Below are 20921 nucleotides of genomic sequence, written 5' to 3'. Positions count from 1 at the left end.
TTCCTTGCCTTCCTAAATATCTCACTTCTGCATGTGGCTGTTGCTGCTTCCTGCCGCCTTAGTCTTTGCTTTTATACAAGTTGCAGCTGCAAAGAGCCTCTCCAGAACTCCTCGCTTGCCTTATGCTTTTCACGTGGCTGAAAAATGATGCAAATATCAGATAAAAACAAATGGGAGTTTGCATGCATGACTCTTGTAATCCCTGGAATGACTTAACATGTTAATAGGATTAAAGTACTTGTACAACAGAGCAAGTTCCGCAGCGCGGTTGTGAAATGGTGCAAAATATTGACTGCTCCTGCAAGCTGGTATCCAAAAAAGTGCATGTCCTCTCAAAGCAAAAAGGAAGGTATTTTGATCAAATTCAGTTTCTAAAGTAGTACTTCTAACCCCATCAAGACAAGTACATTCTCTGGGTTTTTTAATGGGAACTGTTCTTAAAATGACAAATTCAACCATGAGTCTTTCAGCGGACGTTGGAGTGTGTAGCAGTTTGTACTAAAGTTTTTGGGGTCAAACTGTTAGATAAGTATTTGTTTCTAAAGTCCTTAAACCAAAATCCCTCTGTGTATAACACAAAGCAGTAAAACTAGCAACCTGAGGTGAATTTAATTTGAGAAAAGGCTCTTTTAAATCTGGCAATGTTCCTGTTTTGCACCTGCAAGTGAAATGTGTTAGGTTGCTTGTCTTTCAGTGCTTGGCATTGCTGATTTTTAACCTGGCAGATGCTGCATGCATTAATTGGATCTGGCTTTCACTGTGGAGGTGTTCTCTTGTCGCTTGGACATCTCTTCCCTCAGTTGACCTGAGACCTTGGCTGGGTAGCGGAGTGATCTAACTGCACTGCTTCCTAATTCACAAACTGCATGTAACTTAATGCACCCTTTCTCTAAACGACCAGCTTGCAAGCTTCAGAATTGCAAAGGTGGAATGACTGTTATAATCAGGATAAGTAGGATTTGAAACAATTGAAGTTTAAATCTAAAATGATGACGATTAAGCTACAGCAGATAGAATTCATGCTGCAGTTTGCCTGTCATATATTGCAGCCTTTTTTATTTTTGTGGCACCCGAATAACAGACTGCCTTCGCCAAGTGCTAGCGGAATTAATGGGAATCCAGATACAGCTCGACAATCACTTAAACTTGAGCATGGTCCCTTGATTTCGACCTCAGTGCTTTGAAAGCGGGCTATTCCATATATAGCACCTATTTCCCGTAGAGCAGATTTCCCATATCTGAGTAAAGCTTATATTGTTCTGAATGTTTTCAAAGCTTTTACTGGGTGGGTCGGTTGATGAGTTCACAGGGGATGTCTGTGCCTGGTAAATGGCTAGTGAGATGGTGAAAACATTGCTCCAGGCTCTGTTTCAAACTGGGCTCTCTGCTTCCCGACTGCTTTTTTGTCTTGTTTTTGCATTTAAACTTCAATGGTTTGAGTGAGGCACGGAGCAGCTCTGTTCTCCCCCGTTCTGACGCGCTGGCGTTTGTGACCCCCCAGAACAACGACAATGAGACGGCGCTGCACTGCGCCGCGCAGTACGGCCACACAGAAGTGGTGAAGGTCCTTCTGGAGGAGCTCACCGACCCCACCATGCGCAATAACAAGTTTGAGACTCCCCTGGACCTGGCTGCGCTCTATGGCAGGCTGGAAGTCGTGAAGATGCTCTTGAACGCTCACCCCAATCTCTTAAGCTGCAACACGAAGAAACACACTCCCCTGCACTTGGCAGCTAGGAACGGTCACAAAACTGTAGTCCATGTCCTCCTGGACGCTGGCATGGACAGCAACTATCAGGTATCTAGCGTGTCTGTGTGTGAAGGGCTGGTCTGATTGCTGGGGATGGAGAACCCGTGTAGTTGTGGTACGGATAGCTCTACCTAACCCTCCTCCCAAAGGGATCGTTTATGAAAGATGAGCGATAGCTTTGTTTTCCTCTGGGCTGTTTGTTTGGCTCTTGGTGGTTCTGAGAAGCTGCTCAGAGGGATTCTGGTGCAGTGCATGCTTCACGCTTGCTTGTTAGCTGGAGAAAGAGCCCCAGACACATAGTGAGGGACGGGGAAAAAAGCCCTTTCGCCTGAGCTATTCTGCCCTGCAATACTATGAGCTCTTGATAGTGATGGAGGCAAACTGTCTCTTCCTATCAAGCCACTTGTGAACATGCTGTTTTCACAGCAAGAGCTTGTAAGTGGTGGTCTCGTCTTTCCTTTTCAGGACATGACCTCTTGCTAAGCTGTAGAAAGTCCTTTCTTGGTCTCTAACCTGGGCCCGCATGTCTCTGAAGAGACCATCCCATTTTCCATTCCAAATTCTCAGCATTGTAGTAATACTGATAATTTGCCCTCAGTTGTAGATATTGTTGCCTGCACTTTGTATATGATGCCGTATATTTATTGCTTCTGTAACCTTCTAAAACGTGCCTCCATCACCATTCCCCACTGTCTAGCTTCATGCTATTTTCCATTTAATTTGCAGACTGAAAAAGGCAGTGCTTTGCACGAAGCTGCTTTGTTTGGCAAGACAGATGTGGTACAAATATTGCTGGCTGCAGGTGAGAGAACGATCCCCTTTGGAAGCAATAATGTGGTGATCCCTTCACTCAGAACTTGAGGAAACCCCTTTATAGTGGCAGCGTGTTTCTCCAACCAGCTATCGAAGCGTTGTTCCTTGGAGGGAGTTGCAGGAGAGATTATCTCTTGGTGTTTGGTTTTAGGTCTGCCTCTCTAAAGCATTTTTTAGCTCCCCCCAGTGATGATCACAAGTCTAAGCTCTGACTTGATTAAAGACGTGAATTTGCTCATAGTTTGCAAATGTTCTTGCTTTTGCCTTCTCTATACCTGTTGCCATAGGTATTGATGTGAACATAAAGGATAACAGAGGCCTGACAGCTCTGGATATTGTGAGGGAACTTCCTTCTCAGAAAAGCCAACACATAGCAGCTCTCATCGAAGGTAAGTGGTGTAGCTCTGTGTGTGGGCAGGAGGGAAGAGTTTGGGGTGATAATTGTGCCAATGCAAGTACAGCATTTTGTTTCTAGTCCTGGAAAGTGCTGAAAGCACCGCAGCCTCAGGCCAGGTCCCTCGATGAGAATCTTACAGGCGTTGGAAGGAATAACGCTTAAATGCTTGGGTGAACTGTCTCCAGAGCAAGTGTTTGCAGGGGGACTTCCAGGGGTGGATTTTGGGGGATTAGCTCCTTTGCTGAAGGAGTGTGGCATGACTTTTACAGTTTAAATGGCCTTAATTGAGCTTTATTTAACTCGCTTTAGAAGTTAATTAAAATTAAGGATAGCCTAAACCTGCTTGTAGAATGCAAAGTAATAGCTTTAGAAATGGTTTTGGATTAACTATCCTTTATGTCTCTGTGAAGGCAAATAGTCGTCCACGGATCTTACATCCTACTCCTCACTTCATTGTGAAGCTTGGGCATGGATTTTGCAGATGAGATTTACAGAAAAGGCCTTGATTACTTGTGGTTTATAAAGCAGCTTGGCCCATTGTGTCTGTCCAAGTTAGGGAATGAAATGTAGCATCTTAGCTAAATTCATACCTTGTAATTAGGCTGTCTCAATTTCCTCTCAGCTGTGGGGAGAAAGATCAGAAGCGTATGCAACTGGTGTGCATTACTCATGCTTAGCATTTGAGAGCTTTACAGGTTCAAAGCACTTTGCAGACTTTAATTAAACTTTGCCTGGGAGGCTGGTAGGTATTATCTCTATTCTGAAATTGAAGACAAAGATGAGTTTTAGAACTAAAGTTCTTGCAGGTGAATGCTGGTAGTTTGCTCCTGTTAGCTGCATGGGATGTTACCATCTGCCTTTATTCACATAAGCTTAATGTTTCTGGCTTTGCCTGTGGTTAGGGGACCACAGCTAGAACTGGTTTCTGGGCTGTCTCACAGCCCCAGCACACCAGACGGCATCGCTGTTTAGCAATGTAGCTTTTGTCTACAACACGAAGTAATCTGCTCCGTGACGTTGTGTCCATACAGGAGCTTTGCAGCTTTCTGATTAAAGACTCTGTAAAAGTTCAAAGAACTATCCTTAACCTTGTGCATGTGATTAAAGAGGCTGCCTGCTTCTATTTTGGGATCTGAGCTGCAAGTTTTAATAATGTACTTTAGTTATTTTTTGGAATCTGAGCTGCAAGTTTTAATTATGTTATTTTTTTGAGACTTAATAAGCTGACAGTTGGCCTTCCATCCGCAAGGGAGGAAGTACCATATGCTGAAGTGGACGTAAAACTAGATTGACATCAACTGACCCTGTCGCCCCACCTTGTTGCAGATTACACGATTGGGAAGAAAAGTGCCAAAGCTGCAGAGAAGACTGTTCAAGCACCACTTGTTCCAGCCACTGATCCTGCGTGCCGGATATCTCAGGGTAGGCGTCCACGCAACGCGGCAGTCACTAGCGCTCTTGTTCCCGCAAACGCTGACTTTCCGAGGGCAGAACCCCTGAGTGACGTACTTGTCTCTCTCTTCCTCTCACAGGTGATGTGGAGAAAGCAGTGACAGAACTGATCATAGATTTTGATGTTAACCCAGAAGAGGAGAGCCCATATGAAGCTTTATACAATGCAACGTCCTGCCACTCCCTGGACAGCCTTGCCAGTGGGAGATCTTCAGATCGAGAGTCTGTGAATAAGGAAGCGGAATCAACTGGTCTCAAAGCAGCAGGAGTCAGGCCTGTACGTAGCTATGTGTGCTCATCTCTGCTTGCCTTAGAAGGATAGGTTACATCTCCATTTTCGTGATTTTGCAGCAGGCTGCCAATCCCCCTAGCTTGAGGAAATCTTTAAACCCATCCCTGACATTGCTTAGAGCAGGGAGGTGCCTCTCCTTTTTCACTGGCCTGTTCACGTAGTCTCCGTTGCATTGCCCACAAGTAGCCGCTTCTTTCATGCCTGATTTTCACCTAGTGTTACGTCCTTCTGTTTTCTGGCAGTTGGATACTGGTGCCTGTGATTTTTTTTGGTTTGTCAGGACATTGCACTTACCTGAAGGGCTAACTTCTTGTCCAGAAGAAAACTTTGGAAAGTTCTCTGTGGAGCATTTTTTCTCATCTCTCTTACGCTCTGCTTTGCCCAAGAGAAGGGTCTCAAGAAATTATCTTTGAGAATATCCTGTTGGAAACTAGTTGGCAGTGGAAACATTTTTTTTGTGTGTATTACTTGCAGAAATCTGTAGAGGGTACTCAAGGCTTTACAAGGCAATGCAAAGCTCCTGGAACTGTCTCCAAAGAAGTCTTCCTCACCTTCTGTTAGTTGCATCTGCTGCCCCCTTAGCAATTGGTGGCAACACTGCTATGGGGCAGATGGGCTGCTGGCCTTGCAGCATGCTGTGTCAGCTTCAGGGTTTGTTTTCTGGTTGGTTTTACAAAGCCTGCTCCGTGGATGTGTTTTTGAACAAAAGGCAAAGCAGCAATGAACAATTAAACTGCTGGTAGTACTGGAACCGTGCTTCCTCTCTCTCTGCAAAGAGGTGCATCCTTTTTCCTGTGCTATTAGCAAATATAGTAGAAATAAGACAAAAGCTTTAGAAGACTGACATTTCAGCCCGATCTCTCAAGGGTATGCAGTACATATAGTGTACACCATACTGTTATTAACTAAATCTTGGTGGCTTACATCCATCTATGTACTGTCCTGTGTCAGTAGTGTCTGATGCGAAATAAGCTTAGCTCTATCACAAATAAGAAAAGATGAGAGGCTGAACTGCAGTGAAAAGGGAGAAGAAAGAGGGCCGTACTGCAGGAGCTTGCTGGAGTTTCTCCAAAACTTGCTTGAGTTTTTTTGGGGTGAGCAGTTCCCCTCTGCCTTCTTTCCCTCTGCCATTAGATGGAGCTGCTGCAGGGCAGGAGTGACCCAGACGTGTGTTTAGCTCTGCACCCAGACCAGGCGCAGCTCCGACTGCCCACAGGCAATCTTGGGATGTTTGAGGAATGCAGTGCAGCATTGTTTCTTGATCTCTAGGGTTTTCCGCTATATAAGGTGCCTCTGGAATCACTTATTCCTGTTACTGTTTCATTAAGACACAAGCCATGAGTCTTCCCTTTCTACCCCATTTGCACGAGTTCGTTACTGACCTTCACTGTGAAATGCCATGCCATTGAGATTACCGGTCTGGGTCTGAATGAACTGGCTTAAGTAATGAAACAATAAACCTGTGTACACAGCACCTTCCACCCGAGCAGTTTCCTTCTCCTGGAAGTGTAGTTGGCACTTACGTGGGTCTGAGCTGGCCTTGTGCAGCGTTACCGCTGCGGAGCAGAAGCGGATGGGCTGTGTTATCAATAGCAGCCCATCCACAGGACTGCAGTACGGTGGGTCTGCAGAAAGGGCTCTCCGCAGAATAGGTGTCCTGCCGGAGAGGAGGAGGAAAGGCAGCGACCGTTGCCGAGCTCTGTGCTGTTAGGACTGAACTTCTACTCCACCCAAATTAATCTGAGGAGGTCCTCACCGTGCTGCATTCACAGCAGCGTGGACATAGTGTTGGTGGAAGCAGAAGGGGATGTGCTTTGACACAACGCAGTTGACAGTGGTCTTCTAAACCGCAGAGAGAACGTCCACCCCCGCCTGCAAAGCCACCACCCGATGAAGAGGAGGAGCAGCACGTGGAGAAGAAGATAGGCCATGGTGCTTCCTGTGAGGTATGTGGGACTTGATCTGGGGTGTTTTATAGGAGCATGGTTTAAAGATCAGTTTTAATATTTTGGGAGAAGCCAACTATGATATTACCTCCCTTGCAAGTCGGGTCGCGAATGTGAAGTGTCCTTTCACTCCAGCATTGCTGCTGTCACTTGCCATGGGAACTTCCTTTGTGCCGTTCTTCCAGGGCACCTCTGTGTTGACCTTCAGCCTTACTTTCCTATTCTTGGCTGAGAATTCCCTTAGGAAGAGATTTTTCTGAATCACATTGCGATGTGGACTGTTGCCCGCTTCTAATGATCCCACCAAATGCATTTTCACTTGAGGCTGAAACCCAGAGGGTTCCTCTGAGCTTCCAGCTGTGGAGGAGATGCGTGGGCTTGTGGGTCCCACTGACGTGAACAGGGATCAGGGGCTTGAATTCAGCCAAGAGTCTGGCCCAGCATATATTAAAGCAGTCTTCTGCAGAGGTCAGTGCATGTCAGCTGCTTTTGATGAAAATAAAGCTCTCCTATTCTGCATTGTTGCTCCTGGGCTTCCTATTGCTCATTTTTATTCACCTGCCTGTGAACCTCAGATGTGAGGGCTCTCCGGGAGACCTGTGTATGGGGGGATGTGAAACCACAGATTTGTCTCGGCAACTTCTGCTGACGCCCAGGGAAATCTTCAAAGCAAAAACAAATCTTGCGGATTTCCATGCTTTTCCAAATTCAGTAGGTTTATATGTAAAATAAGTGGAGTGTGTGCTGCTTCTAGCTGTCGGAACAGACTCCAGTTCACCGGGTGCTTTGCTTTGAATGTGTTCATTTGCTGAAGTTCCTACAAGACATAAATGTGACCTGTTTTCTGAAGTATGCCAAATCTACCCGAGACATGAGTGAACAGTATTTGCTTTAATAGAACTGACTTTTTATGGAGAAAGTAAAGCTCCAAACAGTGCATGAACAGTGAAATTGAAATGTGAAATTGTGGACTGATCTCTCCACTGCTGTTAAAATGGTTTTGCAGTGTGTGATAACCAGCCCCATGGCCGGCTCTGGACGGAGGAGAGCTGGGTAGCAGGTCACGGCATAATTGGAGAGCAGAACTTGTTTATGACGATAAATAGGAGGGAGGGGAACGTGCATTGACTGCTCCTGCTGAGTTATCGTGCTATATTTCATTATAAAACACCTACTGTGTTGTCTTGCCATTGAGGGCTTTGGAAACGTGACCCACTAAAGGAAATTTTGCTGGTAAATAGACTTGTACGCAAAGTGACTCGCTGGGGAGATCTTGCTTTGCAACCAGTTTCATTGATACAACTTACAGGCAGTGTGTGTCGCTGCCTGGAAATGACCACCTAGACCTACCAATACGGCACTTTTGGGTCTGAATCTTCTTCTTTGCTTGCTGCTTCTGGGATGCTCTGCTTTTCTGACTCTTGCCCATTATTTATCATCTCAGTACATGTTCTCTCTGGGTCGGGCAGGCGTGAACAGGAATACGCTTAGGGAATGCTGTAAACGTTTCATTGCGGCATCCTGATGTGCCATCCTCCAGACCTGCTCTCACATTAGAGCCAGGACAGTTAGTCATTGAATATTCTGGGGTTGGGCCAAACTCTAGTTTCAAAAGTAGTCTTTTTATTCCGTTGCCAAGGTGGGGCTATCAGTCAAAGCAGATGTGCATAAACAAGAAACTTTTAACTTCCATCATGGAAAAACATGAGAACAAACAGGCAAAAGAGCTGATTGTTGGGAGGTGTTTGAGTGCCTTCTTTCACTATCTGCAGAAACCTTCTGGGTTTGTAGCTGAATAAGAGCCTGCGTTGTCGAATTAAACTTCAGTTCCATTTGTTTACTACTCATCTCCGGAAGGGAAGTGCAGACAAAAGACAAGGCACCATGATGGTTCCAGCAGTTTGGTCTGCAGTGCTGGTGGGGGAGGAGAGAGAAACGAGATGAGTTACCCTTTAAAAAGTCTTTCAAAGTCCACTGCTGTGGATTAAGTACACTTTAAAGAGCATGTTCGTTATTAACAACATCTTTTTTGGGGGCTTTGCGAATAGTGCGTGTTTATACATGCTAACCAACATGTGTAAATAAATGAAAGATGAATTGGAAGAAAGTTTTATTTGATTTTGTTACTGTTGGTTGCAGAGCCTACCGAGCAAATACAGTTCTCCAGCAAACAATGGTCTTCATTTTGAGTGAATTTGAAGCTGAAACTCTATTTAAAGCTTGGAAGGATGAGAGATGGAGAAAATAAAGTGTAACCAGGCCTATAAAAGCATGCACAAAAGTTTACAAAGCGAAAGCTGGGAATTGTGTGCTGCGAGGGAGCTACCGCCTTCAAATGCGTTCAGTGCGTTTGAAAGAGGACAGCACAGTAATTATCATCTGCAGGAGCCTTAGGAGTGTACTGGTGCCTGGCTTGAGGTCCAGGCTACAACTGTTATGACAGGCTGCTGCTGTGCAGTATTTTTCCAAGATCTCTGGCGAGAGCCTGTTACCTACTGTTATGGTCTGATGTTTTTGTGCCGCCATCTGGTCAGAAGTTTTTTTTTTTTCCTTAATTTGCTCATTATGAGCTCCTTCACCTGAAAAGGAGCAGGTCTGCCCGACAGCTCATGCTTGAAGCAGGTAGAATAAATACTTTCTTTGTTGGACATGGCCCGTTTCCTCCCATTGAGAAAGTTGATTTAAAAGCCAGCTGGGCGTACGCAGAAACAGTACACAGATGCAGGACTCCTGTCTGTGCTGCTGACTCCTGGGGTCTTTCCAAGACTCCCTAAGCTTTCGGGGGTCCTGGCTAGATTGCAGTCGGGTAGGTACCTATTTGCCCTTGAAGCAACTGATGCTTTCACTTTGGGAAAGAAATTGGAGGTGGTGCTTAGTCCGCTGTCTAGACAGCAGCAGTTCCAGGAGTCTGCGAGCAGTAGGAGAGCCCTCCTTGGGGGGGATGTTTTCTTCGGACCTGTTCTTCCCTGTCTTAGCAGCAGGCAGGGATCACTTGCTTTCTGGCTTGGGTTTGACCCCACTGCGGTTGGCTGTAGGCACACACGGCTCTTGGGACAGGGTTGCATCAACCTGCCAGGGTCTGGCCAGGAGATGGTGCTGAAAGGCAGCTGACCATGCAGGCAGGGTGCCTTGAAGCCCAGTTTAGCCCCATTAGCACTGGGATGGCACTCATGGCTCTCTAAGGATGTGGACTGCCTGTCGTTTTTGGCGTTGAGATAGACCAACATGTGCGAGTCTGCAGCAAGACTCATTTGGATCCTGCATCAAGACCGCATCCCTGCACTTGGGTGGTGGCTTTCCAGAGCAGCTTGCGGGAGGGTCTGCCAATATTACAAACAACCTCTAATCAGAGGCTTTTGGGGATTTAAATGAGCCCAATCGCTGCTGCACATCCTGAGGTTAAACTGAGTTTATACACTGTTGCCTGAGGGCTCTTCAGTCCTAAATACGCTGTGCCTCCTGAGGTTAGAAATGCTAGATCTGAGACATCCAAGAAGGTGGCAGGGACTTGGGCTTTTTTTTTTTTCCAGCCATGTCCTAATAGGGCCAGCAACTAAATAGTGAATGACGATGCAAATTCCAATAACAACAGTAAGTCTGAGTTGGGATGAACAGGAATAACGGTCTCAGCTCTTTTCCCCGCTCTAGGCTGTCTGCAGACCTTATGCAGTCAATCAGTTGGTCAGTGCTAGAAAGCTGTCGGCAACTTAAATACTAGAAAATAAAGGGGGTTGGGGGTTTTTTTGAGGGGAAAAAAAAAAAGAGGGAGTATTACATTTTGGATCACACTCCACAGCGAAGGTGTCACGTCTGCCAATTCCTCGCTTAAACCATGGCATAAAGAGGCCTTGCGCTTTATTGACGGGATAAATAGCATTGCTTTCTGAAGCACTACATTATGCTGTTTTTCATTAGGCCTCTGTTGCGCGAGGAAAGAGCAGGGGAAGTGGAGCTGAGGAAGAGGAACACCCTTACGAGCTGTTGCTTACAGCAGAAACTAAAAAGCCAGTTGCAGTGGATAGGAAAACAAAAGGTAAGTGACCATCCAAAAAGCAGAGCTGTTTGCTTAGATGCATTTAAGGAAAATATAGAGGGCAGAGAGTAACTGGAACAATTAAACTCTCCGTTGGGTGGGGTGGCTGGGGTCTGGATTGCAATTGTTTTGTTTCCTGGTAATCTTCATTTTTATAAAGGAGAGATCTAAATGTTCCTGTACAAAATGTACACAGAGGAAGGGCAACTCTGCTATTTTGACAACTAAGAGATTACGAGGACCTGCTCTGTTAACTTAGAAAATAAGCAAATCTGGTGCACAGTCAAGTAAATGCAGAGGGGTGGAAGGCTCTGCCATGTTGTTACAAGCGAGATGAACCAAAGCAAGCATTTAAATGAGCCGTATTCTCCATCCAGCTGGATTTGAAGACCTGCTGGCGTTGCATGTTTATATCGGCAGATGATTGGCCCTACTATCCTGGTCTTAAAATCAACATCCTGCTGTGTATTAAAGCTGATTTGAGATGTAAACTAACAAAGGAGGAAAACAAACATGTGTAGAGCAAGCCCCTTTCTAGAACTGACTGAAAATCCACTATATAGCCAGGTTAAGTATCAAACTAGTCTCTCTTCTCCCAGAGGGACTTTTGTGCTTTACAAAGGATCTGGGAACACCTTGTCTCTTGTGTTTGGCTGTTGCTGGGCTTTTTGGCTTTCCTTCAACAACAACAACAAAAGACTTGTTTAGAGGAAAAACATCTCTTGCTTTATTCAAAAATCCTGAGCAGGAATTTGGAAGGATTTAGTTTGGACTCTAAACCTGGAAGCCATCTCACTTTGAGGATGAACAGAGGATAATGAGGACTCGATGGGATGCCTCATTGACCACCCTATAAGACCTGCAGCTTTCTTTTTTTTTTTCCTTCTTGCAGCATGATAGCTTTCATTCCTTGAGTCCTGCCGCACTCTTAGCTTGTATAGGGTGGCACAAGAGGTCATTGTTTTCCCACCGGCATTTGCCAAAGCCACTTGCTGCCGGAGGCAAAGTTAGGATGCTTTTCAGGTTGGCGCTTTGCGGTCTCGGCCAGGAATAGTCCTTGGGCGACAGCCATTGAACCAGAAGCTTTCAGGCTATCTTTTCAGCGTGCAGCTATTGCTGGTCATTCAAGTGTGAGCTATTCCTGATGGCTTTGCTCCTTTCTCTGGCTACCGTGCCTAGGCTTGGTTAATATGAGTGAAGGTGTGTTGTATTATGTGTCAGATTAAAATGAAATCTCAGAGTAATGCATCTGCTTGTTCTTGATGCAGATCTCTTCCCCTGAACACCCAAAGGCGTCGGTACTGCAGGCCCTCTAAGCCCCATTTCACGCAGAGGTTGCAGGAAGTATCTTTATCCTATTAAGGATCCAGAGCAGAGTCCTGTCTTTTAATGTACGGCTAGAAAGATAATGCTGTGACTTCAGGGTTTGCAGTCTATGGAAAGTGTCACTGTGTTTGCAGCAAACCTAGAGCCCTTTCCACTGTTGTAGTGGGAGAAATCCAAGGATGCAGTTCAGTTTTCTCATCTTCCAGGACTTGTCCACTCTTCTAAATGCCATTAGCACTATGACTAATGCGGTGGAGCCTTCGATCTGGTGGAGGTGAAGAGCTGCTCCTAGGGGGACGGGACCCAGCGAATGTATTTCTCATCTCTTGCATTTCTTTAGCTTGCCAGGGCCGTGTCCCATTGCATTTCCCAGTGGACCGGGAGAAAGGGACATGATTGTTTGTCCCCCTTCTCCAGAGGGTACCAGCTGTTTTCCAAAACATCTCAGAGTGCTCCCTGTGGCACGGCCGCATGTGTGGCAGTGTCCCCAGCTGGCAGCTCTCCCTATACTGCAGGAGCAGCTGAGCTTTGACGGGGCCCCGTGTCATCCTTCACCTGCTGCTTGTCCTCTCGGGGACTTCACGCTTCTCAACCCCAGTAGGAAATGAGGCACTGACTATTTTTCACTTTTGTTTTTAGCACTGACTATTTTTCTGGTTTGCGTTGTTCATCCGTGCTTTCTCTCACAACATTACAGGTTGCTTCTTTCTGCACAGGAGTTTCGTAACTGCTCTGGAAGGGTGGATCGGCTTTGAAATCTGCTTTATTACACAGGGAACAAAAGGAAATGTTTCTGGCTTTTGCAGGAGTTGGGGTCAGATGCCAGAAGGGCATGGCGAAGCAGACTAGCTAAGTATGAAATGCGAGGTACATGCTGATGGAGGGGAGAAGATGCATTTAGGGAGTAGCAGAGTCGTTTTGGTGAAAAGTTAAACGAGGGCTGAGCGAGGGACTGAAGCCTTAATTGGGGTGTTGGAGAATTTTCCCACCTCTGGATCAGAAGGGTCCAGAGCATCAAAGGCAGCAGCTCAATCCCAAGACAAGGAGCAGGCTGAAGCATGGCTTTGAATTGCTTCTTGGCCCTCGATCTGAGAGGCTGGGCTTCTAGATGTTACTTGATGAGTTCTGGAGGAGCCTTTGGTCAGAAGAGAAGGACTCTGATTCTTGCGGGCTATTGAGAAGGACTTTTCAGGGCAGCTGAAAGGCTGAATTTCAGGCACGCTGTTTTTAATGGTGCCTTTCATATGTGATAGCTGCCTTTGTTCCTCTTGCTGCAAGTTGTCTTGTATCCAGTGACTAGATGAATGTGGTATTATCCGCCTGGCTTTGGTTGCCTTTTGTGTATGTTACAGCAGTTTGCTGTCACATGCTGGAGCGCTGGGAAAAGTTGGCCTAATGTTTTGGGCAGAGTATCAGAAGTGGTTTGAGACAAATGCTTTCCCATCCCCTTTGGTAAGGAAACTACGTGCAAGCGCATGCATGAAGGCAGGGCATTCAGACCTTGTAACAGGACTTGTAAATAGGCCAAGAGTGGCAAACTGACCAGGAGGAGACTGTGCAACTCCTGCTGTGTTCAGCGAGAGAGCTGATGAAGGATGAATGCAGAAAATACTTCCGAGTTTTGATGTCTGTCTTGCTTCTCAGGAGAGTCATCCACAAGTGCTGTCAGCAGTAACCAGCTGCAGGTAGGACTGACTTGGTTCCTTCTGATGGTTATCAAAAACTGCTTTCTTGAGGTTCTGCTGTGCTGCTTCCATAGGAAGCCCAGCTTAAAGTCCCTACTTTTACCCTTCCTCCTGCTACAGTTTTTCTTTATGGTTGTACTGGCTCAACCAGATGTATGGCTGTGCTCTAAACCAGATGTCTGGCCCAACGATAACAGACAAAACATGCTGCCGGGAGTTTTAAAGATAGTATCTTTTCACAGAGCCAGAGTATGGCTACAGAAGCAGTGGGATGGGTATCACTATAGGGACACATGGGTGTTGCAAACAAAGGTTGGAAGGGCCAGATACCTCTTGGTTTGCCGTGAGATGAAGGATAGTGTAGAACCACAGCCTATGTGCCCTGCCCTGGTTTTATTGTGGCTGGAGGATGGACTCTTTCTCTTTTCCCATGTCTCTGGTCCAAGCCTGCACTTCTGCTGTCATGATGTATTTAGAAGCTTCTGTGCAGAGTCACGTTAGTGATCTCCCTAAGCAACTAGGGCAGTGTTTTATTGCCCTTTCTTGAAAGGGGAGTAGAGGAAGGAGTACAAACAAGCACAAGTTCAGGTAGCTTTTGGAGGATAAACTCTGCCCAAAATGTCTGTATTAGTCTCAAGCTCAGTCGTGTACTATACATTTCTGAATTTCACATGCAGCACCTCACTGTGTAAATGAGCCTTTGTTTCAGTTTTACTGCATTTGAAGCTTATTCTTTCACCTCTAAAGTAGCACCAGCTTCCCTCTCTTCTCTGGTCTTTAGTGCCACAGGAGGTAGATTTGCATGCTCCTCACTGGACAAATTCTGGCTGGATGTAGCACAGGGAGCCTTTTCTATATGAAGGCTCAAGGCTAGCGTATACCCTCACTAGTTATAAGGTTGGGGAGCTTGAGCACAAAGCAGCTGCAATAACAGATTCATTCTCCTAATCCAGGGGCATGAAACAAATCCTGTTGATGATATATAGGGAAAGAAATTTGATTGAGGCAGGGCAGTTGCAGCTTAGTGTTATGGGTTTAGGGAAGTGCTCCATATCTGGAATCATCAGGCTGCTGGCAGGGAAGCGCTTAATTGAATCCTCCCTGGGAAGCAGACAGTCTGTACCCAGAAAGGGGTTCCTGTTCCCATTAGGTGTTGGAAGTTCCTCCTGTCGGTAAAAGCCGCAGCAGGCGTTGGCTGAAGAAGTCAGGACCAGTCAGATGTCTGTGCTTGGGTGTGAAATGAGCTAAGGGAGTTGGACAGAAGTCTCTGTGTTAAGGACGACTCCCTTTCTGAGTTAAAAGGTGTAACTGAAGGGAGGATGCTTTCAAATCCCTTGAAATGCAGCAGATGGATTGAACTGGGGTCTCTCTGCTTTTCTAGCACCTAAATGTTATTTTCCCCTTCTCCAAATTCACTACACCCTTGAAAAATGAGTACTGTTCATCTTTTTGCCGTGAGAAAAGAGATCAGCACATCAGCAGAGTCATGTCAGTAACCTGTCCCAAAAAGGTACACCTTCCCAAGATAGCCAGTGGTTGTTCTGGCCTCTCTGCTAACCACCCTGAGGTACCTTTCGTTGAAACCCCAAAAGGATTCCTTGAAACCCTGGGGAACCCTCTGTGTTCCTGCCCTGTGCACCTCAGTGGTAAAAAGGAGTGAGATTGCTCTTCCTGCCCATGTTGGTGGTTCTGTCTCCAGCTTTCAGCACAGGCCTGTGTTACGTGCTCTGAAACATTTCCTTCAAGATCTTCCTCATCTCTTCTGAGCAAGTGCTGTTGCTCTTGCTTCATCCCTTCCTTCCCTGGCAGCTGCACTGTATTTCGAAGTCCTCCTTCATCGGCTCGAGGAGGAATGGGCGGCTGTGATTGCTGTTCAACAGGAGCCCTTTTGTGAGTCTCTGGAGCTGGATTTGGAGCGCTTTGTTCTGGCTGGACCCAAGCGTTCCAGCACGCGGCATAAACTTTCACCAGCCGCCTCTCTGCTTTCAGCAGAAATGTCAGTAAAGGTTAATCTGGGGCATGGAAGAAATGATTTCCAGGGAAGGAAAGAGATTGAGAAGAAAGGCTGTTGAATTTGCAAAAGTTGTTCCCTCCCCATCAGGTTAATGTCACTGTCCCGTCAACGCTGTGTCCCTCTTACCAGGTCGGTAGCTTTTTCTTATTAATACCAGAAATACCAGTCCGTCCTATGAATGCAGCATGTCTGATCTCTTCTAAGGTTTCTCTCCAGCTTTACAGCTTCGTAACTTTATGCAAAGCAACTGAACATAGTCTGGTCTTGAGATCTTCCGATCGGGTGCCGCTCTTGGCGCTCCCCAGCCGGCATTAGGAACGACGCTGGTGACACCGCCTGCCCGCAGGGGATGTGCCTCCCCCTTGGCAACTTCACTTGCAGAACTTGTGGTTATGTGCCCGTGCAAGATAATCAACAACTACTTCATTGTCCTGGCATCTTTACCTCGTAGGATCCAGAATGAAATAAGCCCTCGCATCACTTGATCCCAGCGAGAAGCGAGGTCCGCCGGCGCGCTGCCCTGGCAGTTAACCTCCGTTCAGGCTTTTGCCGTTCCTGACTCAGCTGCCAACTGAGCAAGCTGCTTTTAGCATTTCTGTGGAGTAAACAAATGCCTGCGAGAGGGACTAGCTTATGCTCATCAGGCACAGAGTGCATGAGACCCCACGATCTGAAGCGGCTTGCAAAGACAAATGACTAATTCAGTCCTTTCCTGCCTCATTCCTGGTGTGAGGACAGACCACAAAACCAGATGGGTGTTCGTGTTTGAAAACGACCTGGGGAAGCCTAGTGCTGGAAAGGATGCTTGGGGGGAAGGAGTTGATCTCGCTGGTGCTGCTAATAGGCTGCTTTTAGTTAAAGATAAGTAAAATTAATTAGTGTATTTTGCCTCACTGAAATGAGGATTCCTTTGCCTTGGCTTCCGAGAGCTGCTGGCTTGCAAAGCAGGCAATTTCCTCTTCACAGCTAAACATCCTCCTTGCATTTCAGAGCCACGTTATCGGGGTGCTTTGCTTTCTTGTTCCTTTGCAGCGTTGTTTTTCGGTCCTCAGACTGAAGAGTGTTTCTTCAGCACTAAATGGAAGCGGTTAAAATTTGCAAGCAATTATGGGCAGGTACAGGAATCCTTGGTAAACCAAAGTTATACTTCTTAGCTTTACAAAGTTTTGCTTTTACAGTTCAAATGCACATTCAGATGTGACCAAGGTGAGTACACGTATGTCTGTGCACACGCTTGGCAATTGGGATCAGTCAATTATTCATGATTTATGCAGGACCCCGGTACCTGGTATTAAAGATGTTGGTGCTGGGGTAGCTGAGTAACAGTGTCGTGTTTCCGGGACAGCCGGTATTCCACGCGGCTGGCTGCGTTAGTAGATCAGACCATTCTGTGTTCAGTGGTTCACTTGCAAGAGAGAGACTTTTTGATCGAGTTTTTTATTGCATAAACTGTTTATTTCTCTCCCCTGAGTAAGGAGGAGAGGTTAAACTCGGAAACCACTAGGGAGGAAAGCAGCGTTTTTTTTGGGGAACGGATTTTGGAACTCGCAGGTTGATTACAGTCCAGAAGTTTTCCCACCCTGCGGCTCGTGCCAAGAGCAGGGAGCGCTGCTCTAAATAACACTTTGGCCTTTATGGAAATGTATCAGATGTTCCAGGAGCCTCCGTCTCTGCTTCTCCTACCTCACTTGCTCTCTCTGCAGGATATAGTTAGCACTTCTCTTAGCCTTATATAGCAAGGCCTGATAGTTAGTGTTAACAGGAATAAAACAACAAGGAGAGCTGCCAGATTGCATAAATCAGGCCAGTGTTTGGAATTTCATAAATGCCATGACTTTGGGTACAAGTTGAGCACGCGGAACAATACTGAACTGTTCTCTCTTTATCTCTCCCTCCCTCGCTGAGGGAGGGCAGGGGGAGAGCTGGAATTTTGCTGCTGCTTCCATGTTTTTAATTTTTTTTTTTCCTTCCCTGTTTTCATCCCCTTGAAGACCACAGGAGGAGCAGTGGCAGCCGCAGCCAGGACTCTGCCGACGGCCAGGACATCCAGGTTCCAGAGCAGTTTTCAGGGTTGCTTCATGGTTCTTCCCCGATCTGTGAGATAAGTGAGGACCCTTTCAGGCTCGTTTCCTCCACGGAGAAAGGAGGCACGGAAGCTACAAGCCACCCACCTGCTATGCAGCTGGAGGATGCTGACTTACCTGCCTCTGGATCAGTACGGACCAGCTCTCCGGACCAAAACCAGAAAGTGGTCTACGCAACCGTCCAGCATACGCACGTCAACCGGGCGGATCCTGAAACTGTAGTCACGCCCCACGTGCTACAGCACCCCGGCGGTGCTGAGGAAGAGGGGGACAGAGCTGTGGGCAGAGGCCACCCGGGGAGCAAGCCCAAAGCCGAGCTCAAACTCAGCCGCAGCTTGTCCAAATCGGACTCCGATCTCCTGACTTGCTCTCCGACAGAGGACGATGCCATGGGGAGCCGGAGCGAATCACTCTCAAACTGCAGCACTGGGAAGAAGAGGCTGGAAAAGTCCCCGTCCTTTGCTTCAGAGTGGGATGAGGTAAGGCTGACCTCGCTTAAGAGCTTCTGTCCCGGGAATGAATCTCTACAGCACAAGCTCCTCTCTACCACACTGGCCTTCGGAGGGGGTCCTAGGTGGTTTTCATTACTTTTACTAACTCTCACATCACATTAACAAGCAAACGCTCACTTGTAAGTCTTTAAGGTGTTACATGCCAGAAGATAGGCTTATTGGAGTGGGGGAGAAGCAGAACTGCAAGAAGTGAGGGGCTTTTCAAAGTTTAAGTTGCTCAAATGCAGGGCTTGATTTCTTGTAGACAAGCCAGGTGGGTTTTAAATGCCCAAAATGAGGGAGAGTTTGTAACAGTGCTCCTCACAAATCTTTCTGTTGCCCCGCTCTTTCCAATTCTTCCCCTGTGGACTCTCCCAGCATCCAGAGGAGATGTTTTGTTTCTGGGTCCCTGCTGCTGGGGGGGTAAACAGTGTCCTGGGTTCATGGGGATGGAAAGAAGAGAGTTAATTAGGCTGTGTTTTATGTATTTAATAGCTCCCGCTTTCCTCTTCACATATTTATTTCAGAGGCTTGTTAGAAGTCATTTTATTATAGTACAGGAGGCCCATGGATAGTTAAATATTTCGTGCTCAGAAAGTTGGCCCTAGTGAACCACTCAGGCGAGATTAAGTGTCCCTCTGAAATTCAGTACCGCAGCATTACCGAAACATTCTTTGGAGATGATTCTCTGCTGGTAGAGCAGCAGCGCTGCAGAAGAGATAAGCTCGGATGAACCACTCTTTGTACACTGAAAGGAAATAAAAGCCCTGGCGTGGTGCTGGGGGTGTGGAGCTGGGTGTGCCGGGCGCGTAAACTCGTGGGAGGGTTGTGCCCCTGCTCACCTGTCCTCTGTGCCCTGACTGGTGCTCAGCTGCCTCTCTGATCCTGACTCGGAGATAAAATCATCTTTTGTGGAAGAGGGAGGTATTCAAAGGCGCTAAAAGCAAAGTGGGGATCCCTCCTAAGTACGAGCCCATCCTTCGGTTCATCCTCTCGCTCCCTGCAGTATTCCAGGATTGCCAAACATATCTATTTTCCTCTGTAGCTGTTTTGGTTGTAGAGGCTTTGCTGTTAATTACCTGGGTCAGTTGTACCATGGCTGTGAGTGAAAGACTCTGCAGCAGAAGGCTTATTTGAAAGGACCAGATAATTTTCACCGTGCTTTTCACACCTAACTGAACTGTTTACAGCGAACGTTGAAAGGGAAGGAGCCTTCGGCTTTGCAGTGCTGCATGACTTTACTAGTAGCAGAGGTCAAGTGTTGGTGTGCCTGTGCGTCCTCTGCTCAGAGAAATGAACCCGCAGATCTGCTTCCCTGCTTGTAAACAAAAAGCATCACTTCCACCCAGTGTCAGCCTAACAAGCCACAAGAGGAAAATCTGCTTTTCCTTCCCATTATTTTTAGGGGAGGAAATCGGAGAAAGAATGTGAAAAATTCACATCTGTCTACAATGGGGCAGGTCTAACTTAAAAAAAATTGTACTGCCAAAACCTGATGGTTTTATTTGTCTTCCTGGTCTCTGGCGTAATTTAAACATTTTGTGGAATTGCTTTAATCTGGTAGTAGCATCCTGTGGCTAGAGCAATGATTTGCCATGGGGTCTGATGGCTGTCACAGACCAGCTTGAATGATTCTGGACAAGGGTTTCTCCTCTCTGCCTCAGTTTCCCCATCTGCAAAAAGAGGCTATCGCCATCTCACAGAACGTTTTTGTTCCCACTGAAAAACACTGTGTAAAGTGAAATATTCTCATAGGAAGGGGGACAAGCCAGCAGCTGCCTTTAGCTTGATTTGCTCTTTAATTTCCAAGGACTGCATAGAGGCATGTGGGGTCTCATCCTGACTCCTGGTGCACCGGCTGCACTGCAGGAGGGGCACGGTTCACGGGGCAGAGCAGTTTGCTATAGAAGCAACATAAAAGGGAGCTGCTGATAGCAGTTTATATAGTCAGGCAAGTTCTTGCTATAAAATATCCTAAAGCAGACTCCTGTGATTGGGAAGAAATGGTAAAGATGCACTTGTGGGGAACGTTTGGGGTCTTTTTTGCAGTGATTTGTACGTGCAGAAAGGGGCTGATCTGGCTGGTTGTAATGGCAACAATGAGATTTAAACATAAATGTAGGGCTGCTGTTGGAGGTTTAATTAGTTCCCTGAATGGGATAATGCAGCTGCTCTGAATTAAATGCAACGTACAGCCTCTGAATTTACCAGGCTAATATAAAACCTTGTTGAGCCACCCCTGTTAGCAATGATTTGGCTCTTCCTCTGTGTTGAGAGGAAACAATGGCAGATTTATATGCATTATTCTGTTAAAATTAATAGTCTTTATGCAGGCAACTGAGGAGGAAAGTGATCCATGTGCAACCCTACACAACACGCAGCTGTAGCAAACAAGCTGAGGATTTTGCCCACTGGCCTTGCCAGCAATAGGTGTGTCTGCTCGGGGCACCGGGGACTTGGGGAGGGACATAAGTCCTTGGACAGATGGGATCCGTGGCAGAGGCTGAGCTAGCATCGGTCTGGGCCATGGGAGAGGTGCTCGGCTAGTCTTGCTGACCAGGGACAGGAGGAAAATCTGCTGCTTGGAAGCTAAGGGTTGTGTCCCTTCCCCAGCCGAGGGCTGCCAGTGCCCTTTGTT

General features: G+C 46.7%; 1 protein-coding gene across 1 annotated transcript in view; it reads left to right on the top strand.

The window, feature by feature from the left end:
* ANKS1A (ankyrin repeat and sterile alpha motif domain containing 1A) overlaps positions 1 to 20921 on the top strand; it is a 104935-nt gene that overhangs the window by 35388 nt on the left and 48626 nt on the right. Inside the window, exons 5-12 of the mRNA XM_059831310.1 lie at positions 1502 to 1798; positions 2477 to 2552; positions 2851 to 2952; positions 4287 to 4382; positions 4493 to 4689; positions 6558 to 6650; positions 10566 to 10683; positions 17700 to 18271. Of these exons, the coding sequence (XP_059687293.1) occupies positions 1502 to 1798; positions 2477 to 2552; positions 2851 to 2952; positions 4287 to 4382; positions 4493 to 4689; positions 6558 to 6650; positions 10566 to 10683; positions 17700 to 18271 (1551 nt within the window). The remainder of the gene's footprint in view (positions 1 to 1501; positions 1799 to 2476; positions 2553 to 2850; positions 2953 to 4286; positions 4383 to 4492; positions 4690 to 6557; positions 6651 to 10565; positions 10684 to 17699; positions 18272 to 20921) is intronic.

The sequence above is a fragment of the Gavia stellata genome, chromosome 30 (genome assembly GCF_030936135.1).
Source record: "Gavia stellata isolate bGavSte3 chromosome 30, bGavSte3.hap2, whole genome shotgun sequence".
Classification (NCBI taxonomy): domain Eukaryota; kingdom Metazoa; phylum Chordata; class Aves; order Gaviiformes; family Gaviidae; genus Gavia; species Gavia stellata.
The sequence above is the reverse complement of the archived record's forward strand: the minus strand, read 5'-3'. Positions and strand labels throughout refer to the sequence as shown.